A 24687-nucleotide genomic window follows, 5' to 3' on the forward strand; every position below is an offset into this window, starting at 1 on the left:
TGTAATCAGCAGATTTCTCCTCTCTCTGATAAGTCTGGACTCTCCCTGTTCATTAGCCCCGTGCTTCCTTTAATGCCTGGGTGTCTGATCTTGGACTCCAATCTGTGCATGCCTTTGATGCTGGAGAACAAAGATGTTTCCTGGACTTGAGCCAAGCTGGAGAAGTGTCTGTGAACAGAAGCTTCACTGATAGGAAGGCCTCTCTGGCACATCTCCGCAGGTTGGAGCTCTGGGAGCTGCTGGCCCTGGGGAGCAGCTGGTTTATTCCAAGGTTGGAAAATGGATGAGAAAACCTATTTCGACTAGGCAAGGAGGCAAGAGAACTGTGATTCTGGCATCTGGAGATGTTCAGGGACTTGAGATATCCAGGAGGTTTTCAGAAAGGTATCCTTGGTGCATGTGGCCTGCAGAAGAGACAGCTCGTAGCTCTGCACAGGGATACTGACTGCCTGGTTCACCACTGTCTCTCCAGTACCTGGCATGGTGCCTGACACCTGGTAGGTGTCAGGGAGCATGTTTTAGGTGGATAAATGAATGAATGAGTTTCTGGAAATCTCTTCTGTATGCCATAGCACTTTCATTACAAAAGTGAGAGCTCCATTCTGAAGTCAGAGGGACTTGGGTTAGCATCCTGACTTCACCACTTACTGGCTTTAGGACAAGTTCCTAAGCAAATGGGCAGCACAGGAACTCCCCAAGGCTGCTGTTAGAATCCCCATAGAGAATGTGCATGGAGTTCAGGGCCTGGTCCATGTCACCCACAGACTCAGTGACCCTCAGTTTAGCCAAATGACTGAGACATAGAGCTCTACATGCCCTACAAGGAGGGGCTGTCCCGGCCCTCCACCTCTTCCTCATGAGGATTGAGGAGGGAGGGGGGACCTGTAGAATGGGTAAGAAGCTACATCCCCCCTAGGAAGCTGGTCCTTGGCATAGCTTCCTTTGGGCTCAGGTCGGAGCTCGGGGCACTGCCGAGGGAGCAGCCTGTGGTTATTTCATGTCAGTACAGTGCCCTCTCCACCCGTTCACAAACCCCAGTGGCCACTGCCTGTGTTTCCTCCATGGGTGGGGGGCAGCAGGCCGGTTACCCAGGCCCCAGGCTTACCTGAAACCTGGCCAGATGGCAGGGCAGACAGTTTTGGTCCTCGAGTCTGCATTCATCTCAGAGGCATGCTTCGCTCTCTCCTTTGACACAGATGCTATGTTTGTAGGTGTTATGAATTGATTGGGGATCCGTCTTCCACACATCTCCCCTCCTTTCCATTTCAGCCCTTCCCTTTGGAAAGCAAGGATCAGAGAGGAAAGATGCTGTAGTAGAAAGAACCTGGACCTGAGGTTTTGAGTGTGGTCAGGTCCTAGCCCCTTGCTGGATTTTCTCATGTGTGAAGTGCACAAGTGGGTGAACCTAGGATATGTTGTGGGTGGGGTGGTCTCAGTGACCTTCAGGAAGCCTCTTTCAGAACTGCTGTTTTATGCACCGGTGAGGTCTGTGTTTTATTCCTGTTTCAGATTACTCCCCTCCCCCACCAAAGGAGGAGACAGTTGTCACAAGGACAATGAGGGGTTTGATGGTGGAGAAAAGAGAGCACACGTCAAGTCAGATATCAGCCTTAGGATCAGCTTTATTATGTATTTTACCTTCACCAGGGAGAAGAAGGCAAGGAAGCTGGAGAACAGACCAGCCTGCATCACACAGACACAAATCACATCTCTAAAGAGTGTACATGGTGAGAACTAAGGGCCCACATTAGACCAGCTATGAAGCACAGAGATTGACAAGGGCACCAAACATCCATCTTATCTTTCCTTTCTGGTTGTTTGGATTCAATCATTTACATACTTTCGGTTCATTTTAAAAAAGCACAACCAACATTTCAATGTTCAATAATTTGCTGTTCTTTTTAGTGTACAGAGACAAAATCACCCAATTTTTGATTTTTGAAACATCGCAAGCCGCTTTGTCTCAACACCTGTGGTGGTGGTGGTGGTGGAGTTGGTGGTGGTGGTGATAAGTGGAAAGTCCATCAGCATTCCGTTTGTTTTGAAGCTTATTTGAGAGCCCGAAACTCTGAAAGATGAATGAAGGCATCCTTGGCTGTTACACACCCAGAGCTGGGTGAATTTTTGCACCAAGGAAGCTGTGCTAGGCTTCTGTGGTCTTCCCTGACAACCACACCATTCCTACATTTGAGACCTTCCATCAGACTGCTGAGAACAACGCTTATTCACAGAGGGTGATGAAATACAGAAAGAACTGTCTTCAGAGACACAGACCAAGTCCTGGAATGCTAAGGAAGCCAGGAGGCAAGAAGGTACATTGCACACAGAGGTACCCACAGAAGAAGGTCACCAGAGCATGGGCTGGGGTCAGGGTTTCATCGGCTGGCCATCTTCTTGAACCCAGATGACATATGAGCAGCTACTTTCCCTTGCCAGGGGATGAGCACTTCTCCTGGACTTTCTGTGGGCAAACCTCCACACATTTTGTCTGGAATAGCTCCTGGCATGGCTCTGCACACTGAGGTGGACACTGGTCTTGGCATGGAGGTAGGCATGGATCTTGGCCTTGCTGTGGGCATTTTTCTTGAGTTGATTCCTGACACTGAGAAAGACATACCTCCTGGGCCTGCACTAGACACTTATCTTGGCAGGGGTGCTGGCATGTGGGGAGGCACACCTCCTCAGCCTTTGCTTGGCACAGCTCCTGGGTTTTTGGGAGGCATGGAGGGGGCACACAGGGCTGCTTGCACTGCTGCTCACTGAAGGACATCCTGGGGTGATTTGCAGAGCCTGAAAAAAACACAAGATTCAAAATTATCTGCATTAAAAATATCAGCATGGGAACTGGGGAATGAAGGGTTGAGAAAGAGGAATGAGGAGTGGATGGAAGAACTAATGGAGTGGAATGAGGAGTGGAAATAAGAACTAATTTCTTGGCTGCTTTTTATCTCTTTCTCTTTTCTATCCTGGCCATAGCTCCCTGTGGCACCTGTCTCAAAAGTGGGAGTGTTCTCGTGGCCTCTCTCTAGACATCCATAGCTCCAAACCCCAGTCCTACCACAGGTTTTTTTCCCTTTTCTTCTAGTCTACGATTCCTTTTGAAAATCAGGTGCAAGAGACTAGACTAGATAGACAAATTCTAGTCTGGATAGAATATACAGGATAGTGAGGCCCAAGAAATGGCAAACCACTTAAAAAATCAGTAGAAAGTACAGTCCATAAGAGGAACAGAACAGTGGCCACCTAAAGACAGAGTAACAGGGAGAGAGAGGGCACAGATGCCCCACTTACCTGATCTTCAACAAGACTCAACAAAGGCTGTGGACTGTGAAGCCCAGCAAGGTGGGACTTTTATATGGTGCTTAGTCCAGCCTCCCGCGGGACTGACTGGCCACATGGGCTGTGGTACTAATTGTGGAGTCACCATAACAAGCTTCCTCTGAAATTGCCGATGGTTTGAGTCACTGCTTGGGATGCCTGTTAATCAGACTGCATTTTGGCCTGTGGGTCCTCACCAGACCTCAGCAGGGAGGGGCTTCTCTCAGATCTCTCTCATCAGAGGCAGCAGGAAAAGAATGTTCATAAAGTGTTATCTCAGTCTGTTCAACCAGGATTCCTTGTCTACCCAAACTGGTACAGGATGTGGTGAGAGATAAGATCCACCTTGCTCATCTCATCTTCACCAATGGGAAGATTTTATGCCTAAGGCCTGGGGCCTCTCTGGGTCAAGGGCTTGTATGGCCTGTTGCAGACGCTTCTTCATCAAGCCTAGAAAGTCACCCTTCAGATGCAAGGACGAAGGCTCGTCCTGTGGTTCCAAGCCAACAAAAGGCTTTCAGCCTGCTGAAGAGAGTGATTTTCCTGCGTGGTGGTCTTGAGGGAAATTGCGGTTCATTTGTTACTCTTAGGTTGTGAAGTGGGGTGAAGGGGAAGACAGAAGAAGGAGAAGGCAGACAATCTTCATCTTCTCAACCTTGATTTATAACACCCTTCTGAAAGTGGAATTACTCACAGAGTTTTCATAGTGACCAGGAGAACAGGCTGGAACAAAGTTAACTTGTCTCTTTGCCTTCTGGAAAACGTTTTCTTAGAACTCAAGTCAATAAAAGTCAGGGGATGAAAGGAAAAGTTTCAAAGCAAACACACCCAGTTTTCTCTACCTCTACTTTCTAGTTTGGGCTGTTAGTTTTTACCTGGTGTGTTCTCCCTGTGCCTGTGGAAATCCTAAGCATTCTGCAAAGCTTTACTCATGTCTACCACCCTCTGAGAGCCTTTCCTGATTACTCTAAACCAGAAATGAATCCACCTCTTTATGCACTCCCATGGTATCTATTGTTTATATTATTCATATGACATTTACTATTGAAATTAGGACTTTCCAGATATTTATGTATAGATCTTATTTTTTCCGGGGTTATAAGTTCCTAGAGGATAGGTACTATGCCATAGGTATAGTAAGTGGAAGATGATGGAAGACAAATGATTATTGATGGGGTAAATGTATTAATGAAGGAATAAAGAAGGTGGATGTGGGAGAGCTGGGAGTGGAGGAAAATCTCATTTAATTGAAAATGGGAAAAGATTTACTTTGAAAGAAGCCCCCATTTCCTTAAAGTGGTGGTTCTGTGTTTGTTTGCTGAAGTTGACCAAATTCAAGGGTCTTTAAATATGATGATGTTCCCTTCCTTTCTCCTTAATTTAAAGTTATGTTCTCACACACAGGGGCCTGTTGTGGGGTGGGAGGAGAGGGGAGGGATAGCATTTGGAGATATACCTAATGTTAAATGACGAGTTACTGGGTGCAGCACACCAACATGGCACATGTATACATATGTAACTAACCTGCACGTTGTGCACATGTACCCTAAAACTTAAAGTATATAAAAAAAGTTATGTTCAATCTCTTAACTTGAAGGGGTAGGTTTAAGTCATTTCCTAAGAAGAATATTTGGCTAAAATCAAAAATGTCTCAAATGTTTATATAGGTTTTGGATGCTTGATACCTGAAAAGTTTTTAAAAGGTAAGCTGGGGAGATCAGGAAGCATTTTTGACCTTTGAGACTGGTTCTCAGAGGTTAATGTGACATCACCATGAGCCCCATTGAGGTCCTGGCAGTAGACAGAGGCCTGAGAGTGGAAAGACTTGGAATACCCAGCTGTATATCTGAAGAGAAAAAGTCATTTGGGGCATCTGGGAGAGTAGGTGTAGGGTGGGGAGACTCATCCTTCTTTTTCTCCTCCTTTTTCATCTCCTCCTTTCAATTCTCTTCCTCTTTGCATTTTTCATCTTTTCTTAGAATGCTGTTGAAGAGACAAAGCAACTCTCCTGTGTCCTAGAAAACAAGGAATTCATCACAGAGTTTAATAATATGTTCTTTCAGTCACTCATGGCCCCTACGTTATGTCGATGCATTTCCCTTCCAAAATGACTCACAGTTTCATGGAGAATATGGCCAGAGGTAAGCCCCTGTGCTCCAGAAGAAGGCCTCTTCCTTGGTTTTGGGTGGAAGGTCATGGAAAGCTCCTGGGGGAGGGGATGTCTGTGCTTTGTCTTACCGGACAGTATGAATTACCCAGGCAAGGAGGGTGGACAAGGGCATTTCAGGTGGCCTCTAGGAAGGAATCCTTGTTGGGAGGCTGTTGAAGTACAGAGATACAAGTGAAATGAAAGGATAGATGGAGGCCGGCTTAGGAAAGGAATGAGCAAGAGACTCTGGGAAGAGACCTTCTTAGCTGGGATTTCTGGAAGTTTCCTGTGACAGGATGCATGAGATGACCTTGCTCATGTCATGTATGTCTGTGACTTTGGTTAAGCCCCAGGACAAGGAGACTAAATAGAAATGTGCAGAACAAGAGACTAGATCATGTTCTCATGGAGGGGAGGTGAGCCCAGTTAGGTAGAGCCCAGAGTTTGACTCCTCTCACTGGATGCCCTGCCTGCCATCAAGTTGATTCATGACAGTGGAACAATCTTGAAATTGACCCCAAAGTCCTTCTGTGGTAGGCAGAATAATGGCCTCCTAAATATGTTTGCCACCTAATCGCTAGAATTTGTAAACACGTTAGGTTACTTGGCAAGAGAGACTGAAAGTAGTGAATAAAATCAAAGTTGCTAATCAGACGACTTTAAAATAGGGAGATTATCCTTGATGATCCAGGTGGGGCCAACATAAGTGTACGGCTCTTAAAAGCAAGAAGAGTCTGTCAGAGTGATGTGATTTGAGAAAGACTTAACTGGCCATTGCTGATTTTGAATATGGAAGGAGTCCACGAGCCAGAAATGAGGGCGGCTTCTACAGTCTGGAAACAGATTCTCCAGTAGGACCTCCGGAAAGAGGTGCAGCTTTGCAGGCACTCTATTTCAGTCTGGTGAGACTTCTGTCAGCCTCTGAGCTCCAGAACTGTCATAGGATTCACTTTTGTTGTTTTAAGCCACTAAATTTGTGGTAACTTGTCACAGAAGCAGTAGAAACCTAATAACCTTCCTAGTGCTGGAGGCTCTTGGGAGCTCTTGAGGAAGGGAGCCTCAGATGAAGAATAAAATCTCATTTACCATTCCCTCATTTAAATATATTCCTACTTGTCATGTCAGCATCCTCAATCAAAGGCTAGCTTTTGATAAAGAGGCGCTGAGCTGGGTGTGGTGGCTCACGCGTATAATCCCAGCACTTTGGGAGGCTGAGGCAGGTGGATCACTTGAGGTCAGGAGTTTGAGACCAGCCTGGCCAACATGGTGAAACCCCGTCTCTACTAAAAATACAAAATTAGATGGGCATGGTGGCGGGCTCCTGTAATCCTAGCTAATGGGGAGGCTGAGGCAGGAGAATCGCTTGAACCCAGCAGGTGGAGGTTGCAGGGAGCTGAGGTTGTGCCATTGCACTCCAGCCTGGGCAAAAAGAGTGAGACTCCATCTCAAAAAACAAAGCAAAACAAAACAAACAACAACAAAAAAGAGCGACTGAGATATATGGAGAAAGAACTCAGGATTCCATTCATCTGGGGTTGACTATCACATAGAGTATATGCAGTATTGGATAAGCGATTTAACCTCTCATAATCTCAATTTCCTCTTGTTGAGAAAGGAAAATACTATTTCACAGATTTCTTGTGAGGAATAAATTAGAGAATGTATGCTCCAAAACTTAGGGCCATCAAGCTACTTATGAATATTAGTGCAATCTGAATCAGTTCAAGACTCACCTCCTCCATGAAGCCTTCCTTGATTTCCCTGGTTCTTCTTGTTCTATGTCCTTTGCTCTGTCCCTCCAATACTTGGTCTTTGACTTGAAATTTTTTTTTTTTTTTTGAGATGGAGTCTTGCTCTGTTGGCCAGGCTGGTGTGCAGTGGCACGTGATCTCGGGGCAGTGCAACCTCTGCCTCCCAGGTTCAAGCGATTCTCCTGCCTTAGCCTCCCAAGTAGCTGGGACTACAGGCACATGCCACCACACCCAGGTAATTTTTGTGTTTTTAGTAGACACGGTGTTTCACCATGTTGTTCAGGCTGGTCTCGATCTCTTGATCTCGTGATCCACCCCCTTGGCCTCCCAAAGTGCTGGGATTACAGGCGTGAGACACTGCACATTTTTCTTTAAAACAGGTTCAAATTCTGCCGTGTATTTATCTCTCCACGTGTGTGTGTCATAGAACATCTAATACATGCCCAAAGCCAAACTCCTGATCTTGCCTCAAAAACTCCTCCTACCACAGTCTTCCTCAGCTCAGTAAGTGGCCTGGCCTCATCATCTTTAAAATAGGAAAGTTAGACTTTCAGTCAGGTCCATCCCATCTCTGACATTCTGTGATACTGTAAATGTGATCATGAATGGGTAGCCTGGGTAACTATGTAACTTTGTAGTGTGTGGACACGTGTGTGGGCACTTTTTCCTTGGTCAGGTTGTAATGTACCCATAGGAAGACCCAGTCTTCTGTCTTCTGCATGCGGCAGTGGCTCACCCAGTGGCTGATTGACCTTAGGTGACCTGTCTTTTCCTAGGTGTGGAGTGGGAGTATTTGGGGTCTGAGTCCTCAAAAATCAATCTTGGTGGCCCAGTATCTGGGGTTGTGGATTAGAAAGCTTTGGAAAAATTGTCTCACCCCAAATCTTAAGATAAGGTGACTAAGTTGTTTCTGTGATCATCCCCAGCCCTCCAGCAAGATTGGAGTTAATCTGATTTAATGACATCTGAGATTTAAGATTTTAGACTTCTGGAGCTGTCATTATTGGGAGCCAGGGCATAATTAGACAGGATCAGCAGAAGAGTCTCAGGTGTGTGCAAGACAGTTTTTTTTCCTCCCATTCCCATCAAATAACTATCTCCTCTGTTCAGATCTTAAAAGTCCTCAGACTCCTCTGACCCATTCATCTGCATATTACAGGGCAATGTCTCTGATAGAGCTGAATGGTGCAGAATTTGGTTTCCTGCAGAGCGGGTGCCCCTGGGCAGCTTGCGAATTCCTGGGGGGAAGTCCATCACTCCTCTCCCTTCCTTTCCTCCTGTGTCACCCACACAGGGGGTCTGAATCAGAGGTGTGAATTCAGGAAAGAGCTGTAAATCACAAGTCCTCAGGGCCAGACGGGACTTGAGAGGCCATCTGATTCTACCTCCTTGTTTTAGCCCCAGCACGTGCTTTAAACAGGAGACACAGAACTATTTATTGACTGCGTTTTTTAGATGAGGAAATTGAGGCACAAAAGTGTCAAAGATCTTGTTCAAGATTATGTGGTCAGCTCATGTCTGGTCTGGGCAATGGTCCACATAAAAAACACTTAGCTATTGTGAATAATGCCACAATAAACATACGTGTGCATGTGTCTTTATAGCAGCATGATTTATAGTCCTTTGGGTATATACCCAGTAATGGAACCAACCCAAATGTCCAACAATGATAGACTGGATTAAGAAAATGTGGCACATATACACCATGGAATACTATGCAGCCATAAAAAATGATGAGTTCATGTCCTTTGTAGGGACATGGATGAAATTGGAAATCATCATTCTCAGTAAACTATCGCAAGAACAAAAAACCAAACACCGCATATTCTCACTCATAGGTGGGAATTGAACAATGAGATCACATGGACACAGGAAGGGGAATATCACACTCTGGGGACTGTTGTGGGGTGGGGGGAGGGGGGAGGGATAGCATCGGGAGATATACCTAATGCTAGATGACGAGTTAGTGGGTGCAGCGCACCAGCATGGCACATGTATACATATGTAACTAACCTGCACAATGTGCACATGTACCCTAAAACTTAAAGTATAATAATTAAAAAACAAAAACAAAAACACTTAGCAGACCAGTGTATTGGGGATTCCTTATAAGCTTTGGGAAGACAACAAAGACACAGACCAGCCAGTGGCTGTTCACAGTTTGGGATCACAGGAAATACTCACATGTACATGCCGTCATCTATAGGGTGTTCAGGGACTCCAGGACAAAGATCACCAACACAGATGGTGGGGAGGAAGGATGTTCCCCAGTTACTTAAATTTGTTGTAGATCTTCAACTTTTTCCCTTTTGAGTTTGATTTCTGGCGCACCTTGGCCTAAATCAGGATTAGAAATCCTGGATGCTTTCTACAACCGACACCCTGTGACTTTGGTTGTTCCCCTCTCTGGACCTTCGCTTCCTCATGTAGACACTGAGGATATTTTAAATGCCACGTTCAGCTCTGATATTCGGCAATATGAGCATCTCCTTCTGGCTCCTACTGTGGGCCCAACCTGGGAATGGGGTGGCGAGGTGGCCCCTAACTCTACTTGCCTTCAGAGATATTTGTCATCCTTTTGTGGAACTCCCTGTTTCTCCCTCAAATGCACTGCTTCTCACAGCAGATAGCAGGAAGCTTTTGCTGCAGTAGGCGATGGGTTGTGACTCCGAGTGTGTACATAGATACTAGAGTACTGTTGGCATCTTGGCTTCCTAAGTTCAGTTGCCCACACTAGGGGCTTGATATAAGTTATCTGACTTCATCACCCCACCTTGCCCCTTGGTGAGACTTTTCTTCTCATTCCTCAGGTGAAGAGCTCCCTTCTCCCAATGAGGCGAAGCATTTTGCCCGGCTCCACAGCTGGCTGGTGCAGTGCTTGCTTGGAGCCCATGTCTGTAGGATGCCAAGCCCTTTCCCTTTCCTTGCTGCTGCCCGAGGTGAGGGACCCACATGGAGGTAGACTGCATCTTCCTGGCAAGGCATTAGGAGGGCTGGCAGGATCTGTATCTTGTGGCTGAAGGGGAAAGTGGCCAAGGACAAGACTGCAACAAGGGCCAGGGCTGCCTTTCAGCCCCAGGCCACTCATGCTGAGTCCCCTTCCCCTCTCCCCGCTGTCGCATTCTGGGGATAACTCCATGCTACGAGGTTAAGGAGCACAGTGGACAGGGGCTTAGTCCAGAGCAATCCCCTCTTGTTTGGGAAAGTGGCTCTGCAGCCTCTGAGCATCCAATCATTGGTTATTACTGCATGTCAGCGATGTGTGCCCGGCTGCCCCTAATCAAAGGGCAGGCTGGTGGGAGAGTCAGGTTATGAACACATGGCCAGAATGTGAAGTGATAAGGGGAGGAAGGCTTGGAAGCTCTGAGACCACAGAGTGGGGCATCTAACCAGTTTGGGGGTGGGATGTGGGGAAGATTTTTGGAGCAGGTGACCCCTGAGTTGACTTAAAGGATGAGGATTTGCCCAGGTGGATCATTCAGAGGAAGATTCAGTGGAGGCAGAGCAAAATGATAGAGAAGGGGGTGTAAAGTCACAAAGGCCAGAGACTCTGTGTTGTGTGCCAGGAAATGCCAGCAGTTACCTGTTCCTGGGCTGTAAAGTTCTAGAAGGAGATGGAGAAATGGCCTTATGGCTAGAGAAGGAGTCAGGGGCTTGATTCTGAAGGCTTTTGCATGACAGAATGTTATTTGAGCTGCCCTCTAGGCAAAGGGGAGACTCAAGGATTTTAAGCAAGGACATCATGTATAAATTTGAATTTTAGCAAGACTGCCTTGGCTGGCTTCCACTGGAGTAAGAACTGGAGGAAGGTGAACTTCGAAAGCCAGTTAGGAGGGTTGAATGGTGTAGGTGAGAGATGATGAGCGCATTTCTGGGAAAAAGCCATGACTCCTTAGTCTGAGAAGAGTTTCCTTTGAGCCTGGGAGGGAGCATATAGCTCTGGAGATGAGACATATGAGATTTCCTGCACTTGGAAGACAGGTACAGCTGAAAATATCCTGGTATGCATTTTACCATCAGTTTGTATTTTAAAATCTTTATGTGTTTGGCAAACGGCTTAGTGTTTTTACTGATCTCTTTGCTGAGCATCAACCCCTGTGACATGGAAGCAGTTATGACTTATCACTGATAAAGCCTTCTAGAATTTGCCTGTGCTCGTGTGCTGAGCTGCAATCTTGGTCCTGTGGGAACAGGACAGGAAAAATAGGACGTTTGGTAACTGGTTACTTCCTCCCCTCTCCCCAGTTGGCATTCATGCGTGGAGTGGAGGATGCAGGAAAAAGATCTCTAAGGTTCCTTTCAGCTTCAAAGCCAGACATCCCCGAGGTTCTGTGCCCAGCCCTCACAGCGCCAGCCCACCTCACAGCCAGCTGCCTGATTTGGGAGGGTTTAGAAGCCCTTTTAGAAGGCTAGCTGTACTCTGCCTGATTCTCAAGAAAGCACAAGGCAAAGGGGTCTGTGGTGGAGGCTCCTTTTGTGACCATCTTAATGGATCCTCAGAACTGCTTTGTCATGAAGGGAGAGGCCTTGGTCCTGCCTGTCTTGTTATCTGGGAGCCATCGAGCCTGGTGCTGCACAGATTCTTGTGATGCCACTCTTCAGGCGTTGCTTATTTATACAGCCCTCTACTGTTTGGGGCAGAACCCTGGTGACTGCCGCTGGGGCTGGGAGTAATTATGGCATTCTATAGGGAGGTGGCACCCTCATCATGTCCCAACCATTTCCCCAGAATTGCCTTTGATCCAGCTTTTTGTTGGGAAAGTAGCCATTAAGAGATGTCTATCTTGGCCGGGCGCGGTGGCTCTTCTGTCCCTCCTCCTTTTTGACTTCCTGTGAGGTAGAAAGGTTTTCCACCTGTTACCCACAGCTGAAGGGGTTTCCACCTGTTACCACAGTCCCCAGTGCTCTATACGAGACTTTCCCAGCACTTTGGGAGGCCAAGGCGGGCGGATCACGAGGTCAGGAGATCGAGACCATCCTGGCTAACATGGTGAAACCCCGTCTCTACTAAAAATACAAAAAATTAGCCAGGTGTGGTGGTGGGCACCTGTAGTCCCAGCTACTCTGGAGGCTGAGGCAGGAGGATGACGTGAACCCGGGAGGCGGAGCTTGCAGTGAGCCGAGGTCGCGCCACTGCACTCCAGCCTGGGCGACAGAGCAAGACTCCATCTCAAGAAAAAAAAAAAAAAAGAGATGTCTATATTTGGTTCCGTTTACATGGGAGAAACGAGACCTAAATTGGAAATGAATGGTTTCATGTTCCCAGAGCTGCCTCCTTTCAGGCTGTGCCCAGAGTTTGCAGAACCACCTGGGAGGGCACAGCCCCCTGACGCGTACTGCCTGGCCTGGGACTGAGATCCTGCCCCTGGAGGGAAGGCATCCACGGCGAGGTGCCTTCGATGTGGTGCATACTCCCTAAAACATTCTTCCTTCCCTGTGTTTGTACATTGAGTAAAATAAAGGACTTTGGGGGTCTCTGAAGTAGTCATGATTATTTCATAAATTATTGATTATTTCATGATTACTTCTTTTTTAACCCATCACGAAACAAAAACATGTGAAAATCCAGATTAAAATAGAAATAAACTACTAGTTACCCATATCCCCATTGTCTTAAAATAATGAGAATATCCACAAATTTCCTTTTGTTATTATTATTACCATTATTATCAAGGAAGGTTTTGGTTAAAGATAATGGCTTTACGTTATATTTTCAATTGAGGCCTTACTTTCTTTAATTCATTTTAATGTATTAAATTAATTTAATACATTGAATAGGTTAATACATTAAATTTAAATAAATTAAAATTTATTTTAATGTTTTAAAATTATTAAATTTAATGTAATGAATTTATTAATGTATTATTAAATTTAATGTCTTAAAACAATGTTTCATCATATAATAGGTTCAAGTTTACTTAATCAAACCTTGTTAGATATTTAAATTGTTTCTAAGTTATGCTGTGATAATCACCTTTATTTATATAGCTCCCCTACCCACCATTTTGCAATTTTTTTTTGAATAGGTTCTATGAAGTGGACCCATTGGGCCAAAGAGTTGAATCATCTAATGCTTTTGATGATACATATTCCCACATTCCTTGAATTGTTTTCTAAAAGGATTTTTGTCTATTTATATTCCCACCAACTGTAGTACACTCTTTAGCACTGGGTTCAGGATTTATTATTTAAAAGTGACCATTTAATAGAGGATGGTCTGTTGACCATGGATGAAGATGCCACGTTATTGTTCTATTATCTCTCTCTCTCTCTCCCTTTCTTCTGTCCTTCCTCCTTTTTGACTTCCTGTGAGGTAGAAGGGTTTTCCACCTGTTGCCCACAGCTGAAGGGGTTTCCACCTGTTACCACAGTCCCCAATGCTCTAAACTAGACTTTCAGAGACTCCTGGCATCCAGTGAGTGCCTCTCTGCAGGGATCTAGAGTATGGGAACCTCAGTGCCTCAGAAGACCCTGAGACCCCAAGGTCTCCTCATGTCACACCTGGAAAACGAGGGGGTGGTGCCTTAAATGCTCCGCCTACTTCACGTATTCTAAAAGCCTGCTCTGTCACCAGCTGACTGTACAGACTCAGGCTGGTGGGGTCCCAGTTATTTTTTCTTTGACACATTTTGGACTCTCTATACTTGCCATACCCTTCGCTGTCTGAACCATCCTTCAGGCTCAGAAGGATGAGAGCTAGTTTTGTGTAATGGTTCCATAGGGAGCCATCCCAGATTTGGCTCTTCAGTTATCTATTACGATGATAGCAGGGAATCCTTAAATGCTGTTCACTGTATCGCTGCTTATGTGCAGTGCCCCGAAACAATTCACAACTGGTTTGTCTGTGCGTCAAAGCTCTGTCATCTGCTTGGCCACAGGGGCATGCTCGTGACCTTCTAGGCAATCAGGTTCCTCTCCTGGTGAAAATAGGAATATCCTTGTGCCCAACCTGTCAACAAGCTGGGTATGCAACTGGCCCAGGACCTTACTGAATGGCGGGGTGGGGGGCACTAGGAGAGGATGGGACATATTCTGAGGCATTGTAGAGGCTGGCGAGATGAGAGTGGCTGAGATGGTGAGTGGGTCCCTGATCCCAGGCCTTGAAGTCTTGATTCCTACAGTTCTCCCTTTAATCCTATGCCCTGTTCCCAAACCCTTCTCAGCATGAGCTGATAAATTCTGTTTTGTGAATTAAGCTAGTTTGACACGGACTTTCTCTAACTACTTGTAAATAATCTCCACTAACACATCAGCTATGAAGGCTTTCCCTATTCATTCCTAATTGAGGTCCCAGATATGTACAATATCTAGTTTTTTGTACTTAAGTTTTTATTTTGAAATTTTATAGATTCACAGAGTGTTGCAAAAATAGAGGTTTCATGTACCCTTCACTGGGATTCTTCCACTAGTGACATGTTATGTAACTATAGTTCAGTATTAGAGCCAGGTAACAGATAGTGGTATAATCTGTAACTCCTTTTTGAATATTTTTAAAAGAATGTCTAACTGTATGCTTACAGATGTCAAAGCCTGACTCCTGTGGTCAGGAGATTTACAGGCTAAGAAGAATTACACAAACCAATGAAGTTCAGGTGTGATGAGTGTTACACCGGTGGGTGTGGGGTGCTCCTTCACCAACTCACTATGTCCCTGTAAACCTAGCACTTGGCATTTGTTAACTTTTTTTTTTTTTTTTTGAGATGGAGTCTCGCTCCTCTCATGCAGGCTGGAGTGCAGTGGTGCGATCTCGGCTCACTGCAACCTCCATCTCCTGGGTTCAAATGATTCTCCTTCTTCAGCCTCCCGAGTAGCTGGGATTACAGGCGTGCGCCACGCCCAGCTAATTTTTGTATTTTTAGTAGAGACGGGGTTTTGCCATGTTGGCCAGGTTGGTCTCGAACTCCTGACCTCAGGCTATCCACCTGCCTCGGCCTCCCAAAGTGCTAGGATTACAGGCATGAGCCACCGTGCCTGGCCTGGCGTCTGTTAATTCTTTAGCCTCACAACAACTTCATAACAGCAGTACTGTTAGCATCATCATTCCTTTTGCAAAGAGAGGAAAACTGAGACACAAAGAAGTTAAGCAACTTGCTTAAGGTTACAAGGTGTTAGGGAGCAGAGATAGAGTTTCATTAAACCCATGCAGCCTGTACTGAGAGCCCTTCTGCATAAGTATTATGCAACAGGACTAACAGAAAGGTAGTACAATGCCTTTCCCTGAGCCTTCCTGGACCTTTCACCAATATTCTACTCCTCTTTCTCCCTCATACCATCTCTTTCCTGCTTCTTGGGGTTAGACACTTTCACAGCTGCAACCATATTTATGGATCTCTCAGGCTTTGCTCTAACACAGCCTGGCATTACCTGGGTACACCCTTCAGATGTGGGCACCTGCCTCTAAGCAGCAGGTGGGGTCAGAGGGAAAGTCAGTTCTCAAAGGTTGTTGAGAGTGCAGGGTTCTAGCCTCACTTCTCAGGGATTGCTTGTTGGTGGTTTAGTGCTGTAAAACAACAAACAAAACAAATCAAAACCCACCAGAAACACCAGGAGAAGTCTTGCACAGCAGAGGAACACGTTTACTTGTCAGTTCATGGTTTCAGTCTCCAGCCCCACAGCGTTGTACATGGTGGAGGTGGCAGTGGTGGTGGGGTTGGGTAGTGCCCACAGTGCCTCACTCTGGGGGAGGGCAGGGAGGTGGGCAAGCATGTGAGCAGGATGAAGGGCATTTAGGAGGACAGGGCTTGGTGCAGGGCTGGGGAGGGCAGGATGAAGGAGACTGCGAGGGGCAGGGCGGGCACTTGGGTGGTGCTGGACACTTTTCCCGTGGGCACTTTTCGGAGCAGCGTTGCAGCAGCTTCTTTAAACAGCTGGGCTGGCATTTGGACTCACACTTTTGTTCACACTTGGGATTGCAGTTCTTGGGCTCAGTCTTGGGGTCATTTGATTTAATTTTATCATCACTCGACATTGTTTCTTGATTATCTGAGCCCTGCAAAGAAATATGAGATGCATTGTAGGTGGGAGAGGATACCTACAGGCTTCTTACAGCTTATCCTTGTACTTAAGAAAGTCTTCCCTGAGATGCATTCAGGCTCTAGATCATCTTCTCATTTAGGGCCGCCCTCATCCTTGTATGAGTTTGAGATAGCATTTCTTAATCTCTCCACCCTTAACTCTGCTTCCTTTTCACTTATTCTTGCTTCCATGCCGTAGACTCTAGTAGGAGTTCTTAACCTATGGTTTTGGACCCCCCACCTCCCCCACCCCACTGAAACTGTGTTTCAGTAGAGTTGGTGTCTCTGTAACTCCATATGTTGTATTTAATTCATTTAGAAACATGATTCCAAGGAGTCCCTAAGTTTGACCAGATTGCTCAAGGCATTCATGGCACAATAGAAGTTTCGCTCCTCTAGGGCCACTTCCTGTTCCTCTGAAGATAGATGGGAGGTACACTAGCAGACTTGGGGGCCTAGGACACTGCTTTCAATCCTGTGTCCCACCTAAGTTCCCTGAACCTTGAGAATTGCTTTCTTTACTAGAGGCCATGGGAGGGAAAGTAATTTAATCCCTGCCATGAGTGGGTTCCCATGGGCTACTCTAGAACTGCCCACTCCTTTGCCTCCATCCAGGTTCTGATAAATAATAGGGTAAGGGAAGAAATCAGGAGATGAACCACGAAATTCCAATTTCTCTGAAAATCTGAATGATAGAGCCACAAAATGTGATTTTCAGAAGGGAATTCCTTTTCTCTCCTGTTGAGTTTTGCCCTGAGCTAGGCATTTCTGTACGGACAGTTTAACTCCTAGATATGGACAGGGATTTTCAGTCCCTCACAATACTTCAAGTTGGATCTAATTGGTTATATTTCTTTTAACAATATAAAAGTAACATTTTAAATTTTGTTTTAAAATCAGTATAGCTCTCTGGGGAGGCATATTATTAAGTTGAACTCTAAAATTGTTGAGACTCTATTCCAAGGTGAAGCACACACCAGTTCTTACCACTGAAAATAACAGGAAACTTTCATTCAAACATGACTTTCCCAACCCTGCTCAGTGCGTGGGGTACTTCAGGTCACTCCCAGGGTAGAAGAGGCCAAAGAGTGGCCACTTCCACCTGTCCAAATGCAACTTACCCCTCTGTGTTGGTGGTGAACTTGACAAGCAGTTGAGTGAGGTGGATGTTATGGCTGTGCCTGGGAAGGTGGCTTTTCCCTCTGGTTCCTCTGCCCAGATCTGAGGAAGCTGGGGGTGGGGGCAGGGGAAATGACCTCCACTTATGAGGTCATTGCAGCATCATCGAGGGGCAATTGTTGAGTGACTCCATAGCTCCCAGCACAACAAGCCCTGGACACCAGAATAGAGCCATGATGAATCACCCCCCTTGGCTGTCCCACCCCTCCCTAGACCCCTCAACATTCAGGCTGGTAAAATGAGGCTGCAGTGAAGAGTCCTGGGCTCTGAGGATGGGAGGCTCATTGTTGCTAGGAGCAGAAAAGCTGGCCCACTGTTGACACATGGTCTCCAGCTCCTCTTCCACCCTCAAAGTTTAATTCCTCTGAACCTGCCCCTTCCCCACCCTTCTAGGAGAGCAACCCTGAATTGATCACAGCCATTTTGACATTCTTCTTTTCTTTATTTTTCTAATGTGAGATTCTGAAACCTCTTCTTACCACCCCACACAATTGGGTTAGCCCCAGATCCTGCCTTAGGGCACAAAGATTTGCCTCTCAGAATTCCTTCCTTGCCTTTTTTAAAGGCCTGACCAGGGTCTTTGTGGTTGGAATGGGGGTGTGTTAGGAGTGGCGATGGGAGGCTGGAGTGTGAAAGGTGGGTAGGCTTAGACACAGGGTGCCTGAACTCAGGTTTAGGAGGTTCATCGTGGCAGTCATCACGAATGAATCTCTAGTGACTTTTGATTAAAATTGTGACACGATTGTGCCTAAGGTATTTAAATATTAGGATGGATTGGGAGATGGGGTGGTGAAGTAAAAGTCGAATGAGACTGTTTTAAAGAAATTATGAAAATCTCCACATCTGAAGGAAGGCAGTCATGGGTCTGGGTGCCCATGAGAAAGGCCTCATTAGACAGGCAGATTCATGGGACTTATTTACTGACTGTGCAGAAAACTAAGAACTGAAGATGACTCCGAAGCAAAAGGGCTTCTTCCTAGTGTACTAGAGGGCAATACGATGACACCAGGTTTTTGAGAAAAGAAAAGCTTTTTACTGCAACTCGACCATCAAGGAGACAAGAGTTCAGCTCGAATCTGTCTCCCTGTGCTGGCTTTAAGGCAGTCATTTTATTGGGAAAGGTTAGGGATTAGATTCTGGGCTTAGTAGGTGACTGGTGGAAGGAAAAGGGAGGGCTGGAAAAAGTCCTCGGGCATGGGAAGTTATGTCTTCATGCTACCTCACGGGTCACATGTGCAGTTTCGGGGAGGGTCAGTATGAAACATGCAGTGGAAATTTGGCTGTGACATCAGCACGCTTTTTCTGTGCAGACTCCAGTCTGCCAGATTGGCTCCAATGACTTCAGCCAATTTTGTTATCTTACAAATGGAGAGAGTTTCAGCATTTCAGCAAGTTGTTCTTTTTTTAAAATCTACCATCATGTAAACTCAAGAATTTGTATTAGTCACTAGTTTGTTTAACTCTTTGGGACAATGTTTCACCAGGTTTTGGGGTGTTAATATTACTTTTAATGAGAGCTGAGGAAACAGGGGAAGAGATTTGTGCTAAAAGAATATGGGTTTAAGTCTGAGAAGAGTTTAGTTAGAGTGAACCCTCTTGGGTGGTTATTGGAAATATGGCTTTGGCCCTTGGGCCGCTGGGGAGACCTGAGGCCTTCAGTTCATTTCAGTTTAACAAGTGTTTATTGAATAGAAGATCATGAGTTGAAGATGGAGAAACCTCATATGGGGTTTATTCACAAGGATAAATAATGCCATATTCAATTAAACCTCAAATGAACCTAAATAAAAGAGGAGAATGGGTTGGGATTTAACCCCCTATCACTGGAATAATTGACGATAGAGTCATAGTCTTTGTGCAGCTCACTCCTTTCATAAGAATTTCCTCTTTCTTCCATAATATTGTTCATCAGCTCTCTCTCCTCAAAGCTGTTGAGAAGCAGCTCTCACCCCCATCTCAGGAGACCCAGCCTCACCTATGTTCAGCTCTGGACCAAAGCTACCAATCTAGATATGGGGATGGCAGTCATTTGTGACAGCAATGTAAAAAATGTAGTGATTTCTACTAGCCATTGTTATCTTTCTCTTTCTCCTTTCTTCCCTCTCCTATTTCTTGCTCAAGCAGTTCTCAGTGAATCAAAGTATATCAGTCACTGGACTTTCAGTAGGACGTTTGCCCATTATCTTTCCAGTCTTTAAAACCTTCCTCTGTAAAGGTCAGCACTCCTGGCAGTGTTACATTTGGTATCCCAGCTACTAGCCTTACCTTTCACTTAGGGTTTGGTGGCTGTGACTTCCTTCGCTAGCTGGAAGGAGCTACTACTGAGACGAAACACAGAACAGGCTTCTTAGGCTGCTGGGCCTCCACGAGAGGCTGGAAGAAGAGATAAATGTCAAAGCCCGGCTTGCCTAGATTAGGGTTAGAAGAGGACCCTGAAGTCAGATTTCTGGGTTTAAATCCTGCTTTTGCTAGGTGCGGTGGCTCACGCCTGTAATCCCAGCACTTTGGGAGGCTGAGGTGGGCGGATCACGAGGTCAGGAGTTTTGAGACCAGCCTGGCCAACATGGTGAAACCCCATCTCTACTGAAAATACAAAAATTAGCAAATTCGCTGGGCGTGGTGGCACATGCCTGAAATCCCAGCTACTCGGGAGGCTGAGGCAGAAGAATCGCTTGAACCTGGGAGGCAAAGGTTGCAGTGAACCGAGATCACGCCATTGCACTCCAGCCTGGGCAATAGAGTGAGACTCCGTCTCAAAAAAAAAAAAAAAATCCTGCTTTCATCCTTTACTTGCTGAACAACTCTTAGTAATTTACTTAACCATCCAGGTCTCGATTCCCTCATCTATAAAATGATATAATGTCACCATCATCTTAAGATAATATATAACTTATGTCGATTGCTCATAACATGCCAGTCATATTTGCAAGTGCAAAACCTACACCCTCATCCATTACAGTGCCTCACTAGACTCATAGAATTGTAAAGACTGGAGATGCCCTGTATGAAGTACCCCCCAAAAATGTTTGTTATTCATATTAGTTATCGTTTTTGTCAACGCTGGCCAGGTGTCTTCATTGGTTTGCTGAACCTCTCTCTCTGTGTCTTCATTTCTGTCTCATTCTCTCATTTTCTGGTGTTGGCCCTATAATCCCACTTCTCCAACTCAATATTTTCCTCAGACCCCTTCTCCATAGCATTTTTTTCCCCTGCCTTCCAGCCAAAGCTCCTGGTGGCGTTCACAGTAAGATTAGATATTTTAATGTTAACTATTAACGGATGATTTCACTTTTGAGTAGGAAGAGTTGATATCAATGTTATTGATAAAAGATAGTAACTTAATTTAGGCCAAAAAAGTCATTGGGCCATTCAGTGATTCCTCTCTGTGTCTGTCTGAAGGCTCTGTATGTCTGCATATTGTATCAGCCCGAGGACATGCTATGTATCAGAAATTTTAACTCCATTAGAATCTCCCTCGCTGCTTTTTTGGCAAAGTATTTCTATTTTTTTCCATGCCTTTTTCTGTCTGTGTAATTCTTGTTGAACAAGCAGAACCTGCATGATGGTCAGAAAGCAACTCTATTTCTTCTCTTGATGCCTCTTAAAACCCTCTCTGTGGGGCTGGCTCTTCCCTTTCTCTTGGAATGAAATCTCTAGCAGATGCCCTTGACTTTTAGAATCATGCTAAGAAATCGCATGATTTCTTACTTCTATTTACTTAAAAATAATTTCTATTTACATAAAAAAATCTTATTTCAGTAATCAGAAGGTCTTTCCTTGAATGTTGGATTTCCTTCTCTTTCCTACTTGGTACTACTGCAGGAAGGAAGGCTGCACAGAAAAGAAGAGTATCTTCTCTATTAGCTACTAGAAGTTTTTAATTTTCTTCCCTTGCTCACCCAGCTGCCTCTTGTCCATTTGGGTAGGGGTTGCAAAGGAATGAGAAAGAAAGACCTGAAAACTTTGTGAACTGGCATAGGAGCTTTCTGGGCTTGGCAGTTGCTTACGGCTGACCTCTCTCCCGTGGAGAACTTGAATGTGTTCTTCACAGACTCTCCTCTCCCTGCTGGCTGGGTGTTGGCCGCAGTTCTTTAGTATGACAGGCATGTCTGCTTTGTCTAGCTGTGCATGGCTCCTGTAGCACCTAGGCATTGGCAAGCTCTCCTACAGCTTCTCTTGGCTGGTATTCCTCATCTTCACCTCTTGGACAGGATTTTAGACCACCTGGACAGCCAGTTTTCCCTCCCTTATGGCTCATATCTGGCCCATGGGAACCAGATATACATCCTCCCCTTTCACTGTTTATCAATCACCATTGTGTAAGTTTTTCTTGATATTTGTGTATTTTTGCTCATTCATTATATAAAGGGGGAAGAATGTTCTATGAAATCCTCATGGACATGGTTCAGGGTTTATCCTATTTGACTTTACTGCAGTAATTGTTACAGTTATGTCCTATATTTTAACCCTCTTCCCTTTTGGTCCTCTGTGACATGGGTAGACTCCCACTTACAGCCTCATCTACTCTCCTTCCCGAGCCCTTTCTCCTCTGCTGAATCCTTTCAACATCACCTGCACCTTCATTTTTCACCCTTGCTGCTGATATTATTATCCACCATTGCTGAAAGTACCAGCTCTGCATAGAGAATCCCAAAGCCCACCCTCTTCCCTGAGCTCTAGGTCCCAATACTAACATCCATTGGATGTACTTTGGTACCTCAAGCTGAATTTTACAAAATCAGAGTTCAACAGCTTCCACATTTTTCCTAACATGCCCCTCTTGCTCCTCTTACGCGCTCCGACTCTGTGAATAGCATCCTGTCCACCAAGACTTAACCAGAAACCTGGGATCATCCCAGACTCTTGCTTCCTACTCAACCTCACACCAAATGTGCTATCAGGATCTGCAGATTCTACCTCCTGAGCCACAGGCTTCTAAGCCAGGGTGTGTTTGGGAGCTGCAGGCACATTTCTCTCAAGTTGGTCCCCCATCCCCTCACAGCCATGGTTGCTGCCTTTATTGTGGCATCATCATCACAGGTCTCCCTGTCTCCAAAGAGTCCCACCACTAATTCAACCCCCACAGCATTGCCGAAGTGAATTTTATAAAACAAAAGCTTAATTTTACTATTGAATTTAAGATGAGGCCCAAGGCTCTTGGTTGGGTCAACAAAACTCTTACTAATCTGGTATCTACTTTCAGCTCGGTCTTCTACTTTTACCGTAGATTCTGGGGTAAAGCTACTTGCAGTTTCCAAAATATGCTAGACTTTTTTTATTTTTTTAAACTCCGAGTTTTTGCTCTGCCAGCCGAGTCCTCCCTCTCTCCTCCTTAACCTTGAACTCATAGGAAATTCTCCTTGGGCATGATTTCTCTCACCTTCCCAGGCAGTTAGTTGCCTTAGCCAAGCTCATTCTGAAATTTTTATCCCCATATTTTGTAGTTATTTCCCGATCTACTCTCTCACATGATGTAGTGTAGAGATCAGGAACCAATTACTTTTTAAAATCTCTGTTTCTGCAGTGTCCAGTGTGTGTCTTGGCACATGTTGGCCAGGCAATAGTTAATGCTTCTTGTCAATAAGGAGATGGAATAATATTTCAATGGTTTTGCAATTGCTTTTCTCTCTAACTGGCGTATCCCCCTCCTTTTTGCCTTATTGATATTTATTTATTTTTTATCTTCTATATACAATTTGAAAATTCCACCTTCCATGTGGACTGCTCTGGACCCCCACCCTGCTGCAGTTAAGAGATACCATCTCTGAACATGCCTGATGTGCTCCCCATGGATTGACTCCCCACCTGTTCTGCCGGGGGGCAATGCTGTCTTCTGTCTCATACAGTGCCCTAATCCAGGAAAGGGCTTTCTTATTATTCTTTGCATCTTTAGTGCTGGGCCAGGGCCTGACATATAATAGATGCTCAGTGAATATTTGGGAAATAAATGAATGGATATACAAGACAAAGTTCAGCAGGGGAGATAAGAATCAAATAAACTGTCTGTCAGAGGAGGGAGATCCAACTTTATGGAGATGGAGATCTGTTTCTCAGGGTCAGCTTCCAACATGAATATATCTGTATGAGGCCCAGAGATTCCAGGAGGCAGGTACCGCTGGGCTGTGTAGGCTGAAAATCCCAGATCATGTTGGATTTGTCCAGGATACAGCCGCCATCTGATCCAGGCTCCCAAGCAGAGATGGACTCAAGCTTCAGCGAGTGTCCATCTCCCCTTCCCTGCAGCTAGGGTTTATCTTGCCCTGCACCTCCTCTTCATCCTCCAACATACACACACACACACACACACACACACACACACACACACACACACACACACACACACATTCTCTGCCTGGTGAGACCCGCTTCAGGAGCACTGGGGAGGACACAGGATGGAGTGGACTTGGCAGGGAGGTAGCTGGGCCAGGCACGGTAGGGAAGGATGCTGTGGGTAAATGGGAGTCATTCTCTTGAGTGAAGCTCTACCGGACTCCTCTGTGGAGTCCACATTCTACCTGAGGGCTCCTCCTAAGGTGCCCACCAGGCTTCTGTTTCCTTTTTCCTCCTGTGACACCATCACCTTCCCAGCTACAAGCAAGGGCAATAAACTGGGGGCCCACTGGGGCAGATGTCTTAATGGAGAGAGCAGAGATGAAGAGAAAATCCCTCAGCAGGTTGAGAGTGACTTCTGCAGGCTCAGGGCACAAAGCGAGAACTCTTTGCACAGGTAAGGAAGGCAGTGAAAAGCAGAGACCCATTTCCTTCACTGAGTGTGGGATCACAAAGTCAGGAAATTTGGGGGACATTTTCAGATGATTTGAAGTAGTTCTTGTCAATTTCTTAACCAGCTTTACAAGGTCTTCATATTTTTTAATAAAGTGGGAGGCAGCACTGTGTTTCCCTAATGATCTTCTTTTGTCACAGGAGGCAGCATGGGCTGGAACAGTAGCAGTTGGAATAAGCAGCTTTATCTAATCAAACTTTAGCTAAGATGTGAAAATAACCTAAATGTCCATCAACAGATGAATGAAGAAAATGTGGTACATACACATGATAGAATACTATCCAGCCTTAAAAAGGAAAGAAATTCTGCCTTATTCAACAACATAAATGGCCCTTGAGGACATTATGCAGTGAAATAAGTCAAATACAGAAAGACAAATACTGCATCATTCCACTTACATCAAGTATCTAAAAATAGTCAAATTCATTAAATCAAAGGCTGTAACAGTGGTTACCAGGGACAGGGGGAGGATGAAATGAGTTATTAATCAAC

The 24687-nt window shown here is 45.4% G+C and overlaps 2 protein-coding genes across 3 annotated transcripts; both read right to left on the reverse strand.

Moving 5' to 3' along the window:
* Positions 1-1599: 1599 nt before the first annotated feature.
* LELP1 (late cornified envelope like proline rich 1) lies at positions 1600-17455 on the reverse strand. Of its 2 annotated transcripts, XM_057302534.2 has the most exons (6): positions 17354-17455; positions 15754-16207; positions 9403-12048; positions 5004-5333; positions 3292-4041; positions 1607-2790 (listed from the first exon to the last, which is right to left on the reverse strand). In XM_057302534.2, the coding sequence occupies exon 2, from the start codon at positions 16184-16186 to the stop codon at positions 15890-15892; it is 297 nt and encodes a 98-aa protein (XP_057158517.1). In that variant the 5' UTR covers positions 16187-16207; positions 17354-17455; the 3' UTR covers positions 1607-2790; positions 3292-4041; positions 5004-5333; positions 9403-12048; positions 15754-15889. The 2 variants fall into 2 exon arrangements, with proteins under 2 accessions (XP_003817237.1, XP_057158517.1); XM_003817189.7 differs by having other exon boundaries at positions 1600-2790; positions 3292-5333.
* Positions 1605-3327, reverse strand: PRR9 (proline rich 9). Its single transcript, XM_057302533.1, has 2 exons — positions 3292-3327; positions 1605-2790 (listed from the first exon to the last, which is right to left on the reverse strand). Exon 2 carries the CDS (start codon positions 2768-2770, stop codon positions 2420-2422), a length of 351 nt encoding a protein of 116 aa, XP_057158516.1. The 5' UTR covers positions 2771-2790; positions 3292-3327; the 3' UTR covers positions 1605-2419.
* Positions 17456-24687: the final 7232 nt, after the last annotated feature.

The sequence above is a fragment of the Pan paniscus genome, chromosome 1, assembly GCF_029289425.2.
Source record: "Pan paniscus chromosome 1, NHGRI_mPanPan1-v2.0_pri, whole genome shotgun sequence".
NCBI classification, from domain to species: domain Eukaryota; kingdom Metazoa; phylum Chordata; class Mammalia; order Primates; family Hominidae; genus Pan; species Pan paniscus.

Coding starts and splice junctions, on each gene's coding strand:
- PRR9 (XM_057302533.1), bottom strand. CDS start 2,770: ATGTCCTTCAGTGAGCAGCAGTGCAAGCAGCCCTGTGTGCCCCCTCCA.
- LELP1 (XM_003817189.7), bottom strand. CDS start 16,186: ATGTCGAGTGATGATAAAATTAAATCAAATGACCCCAAGACTGAGCCC.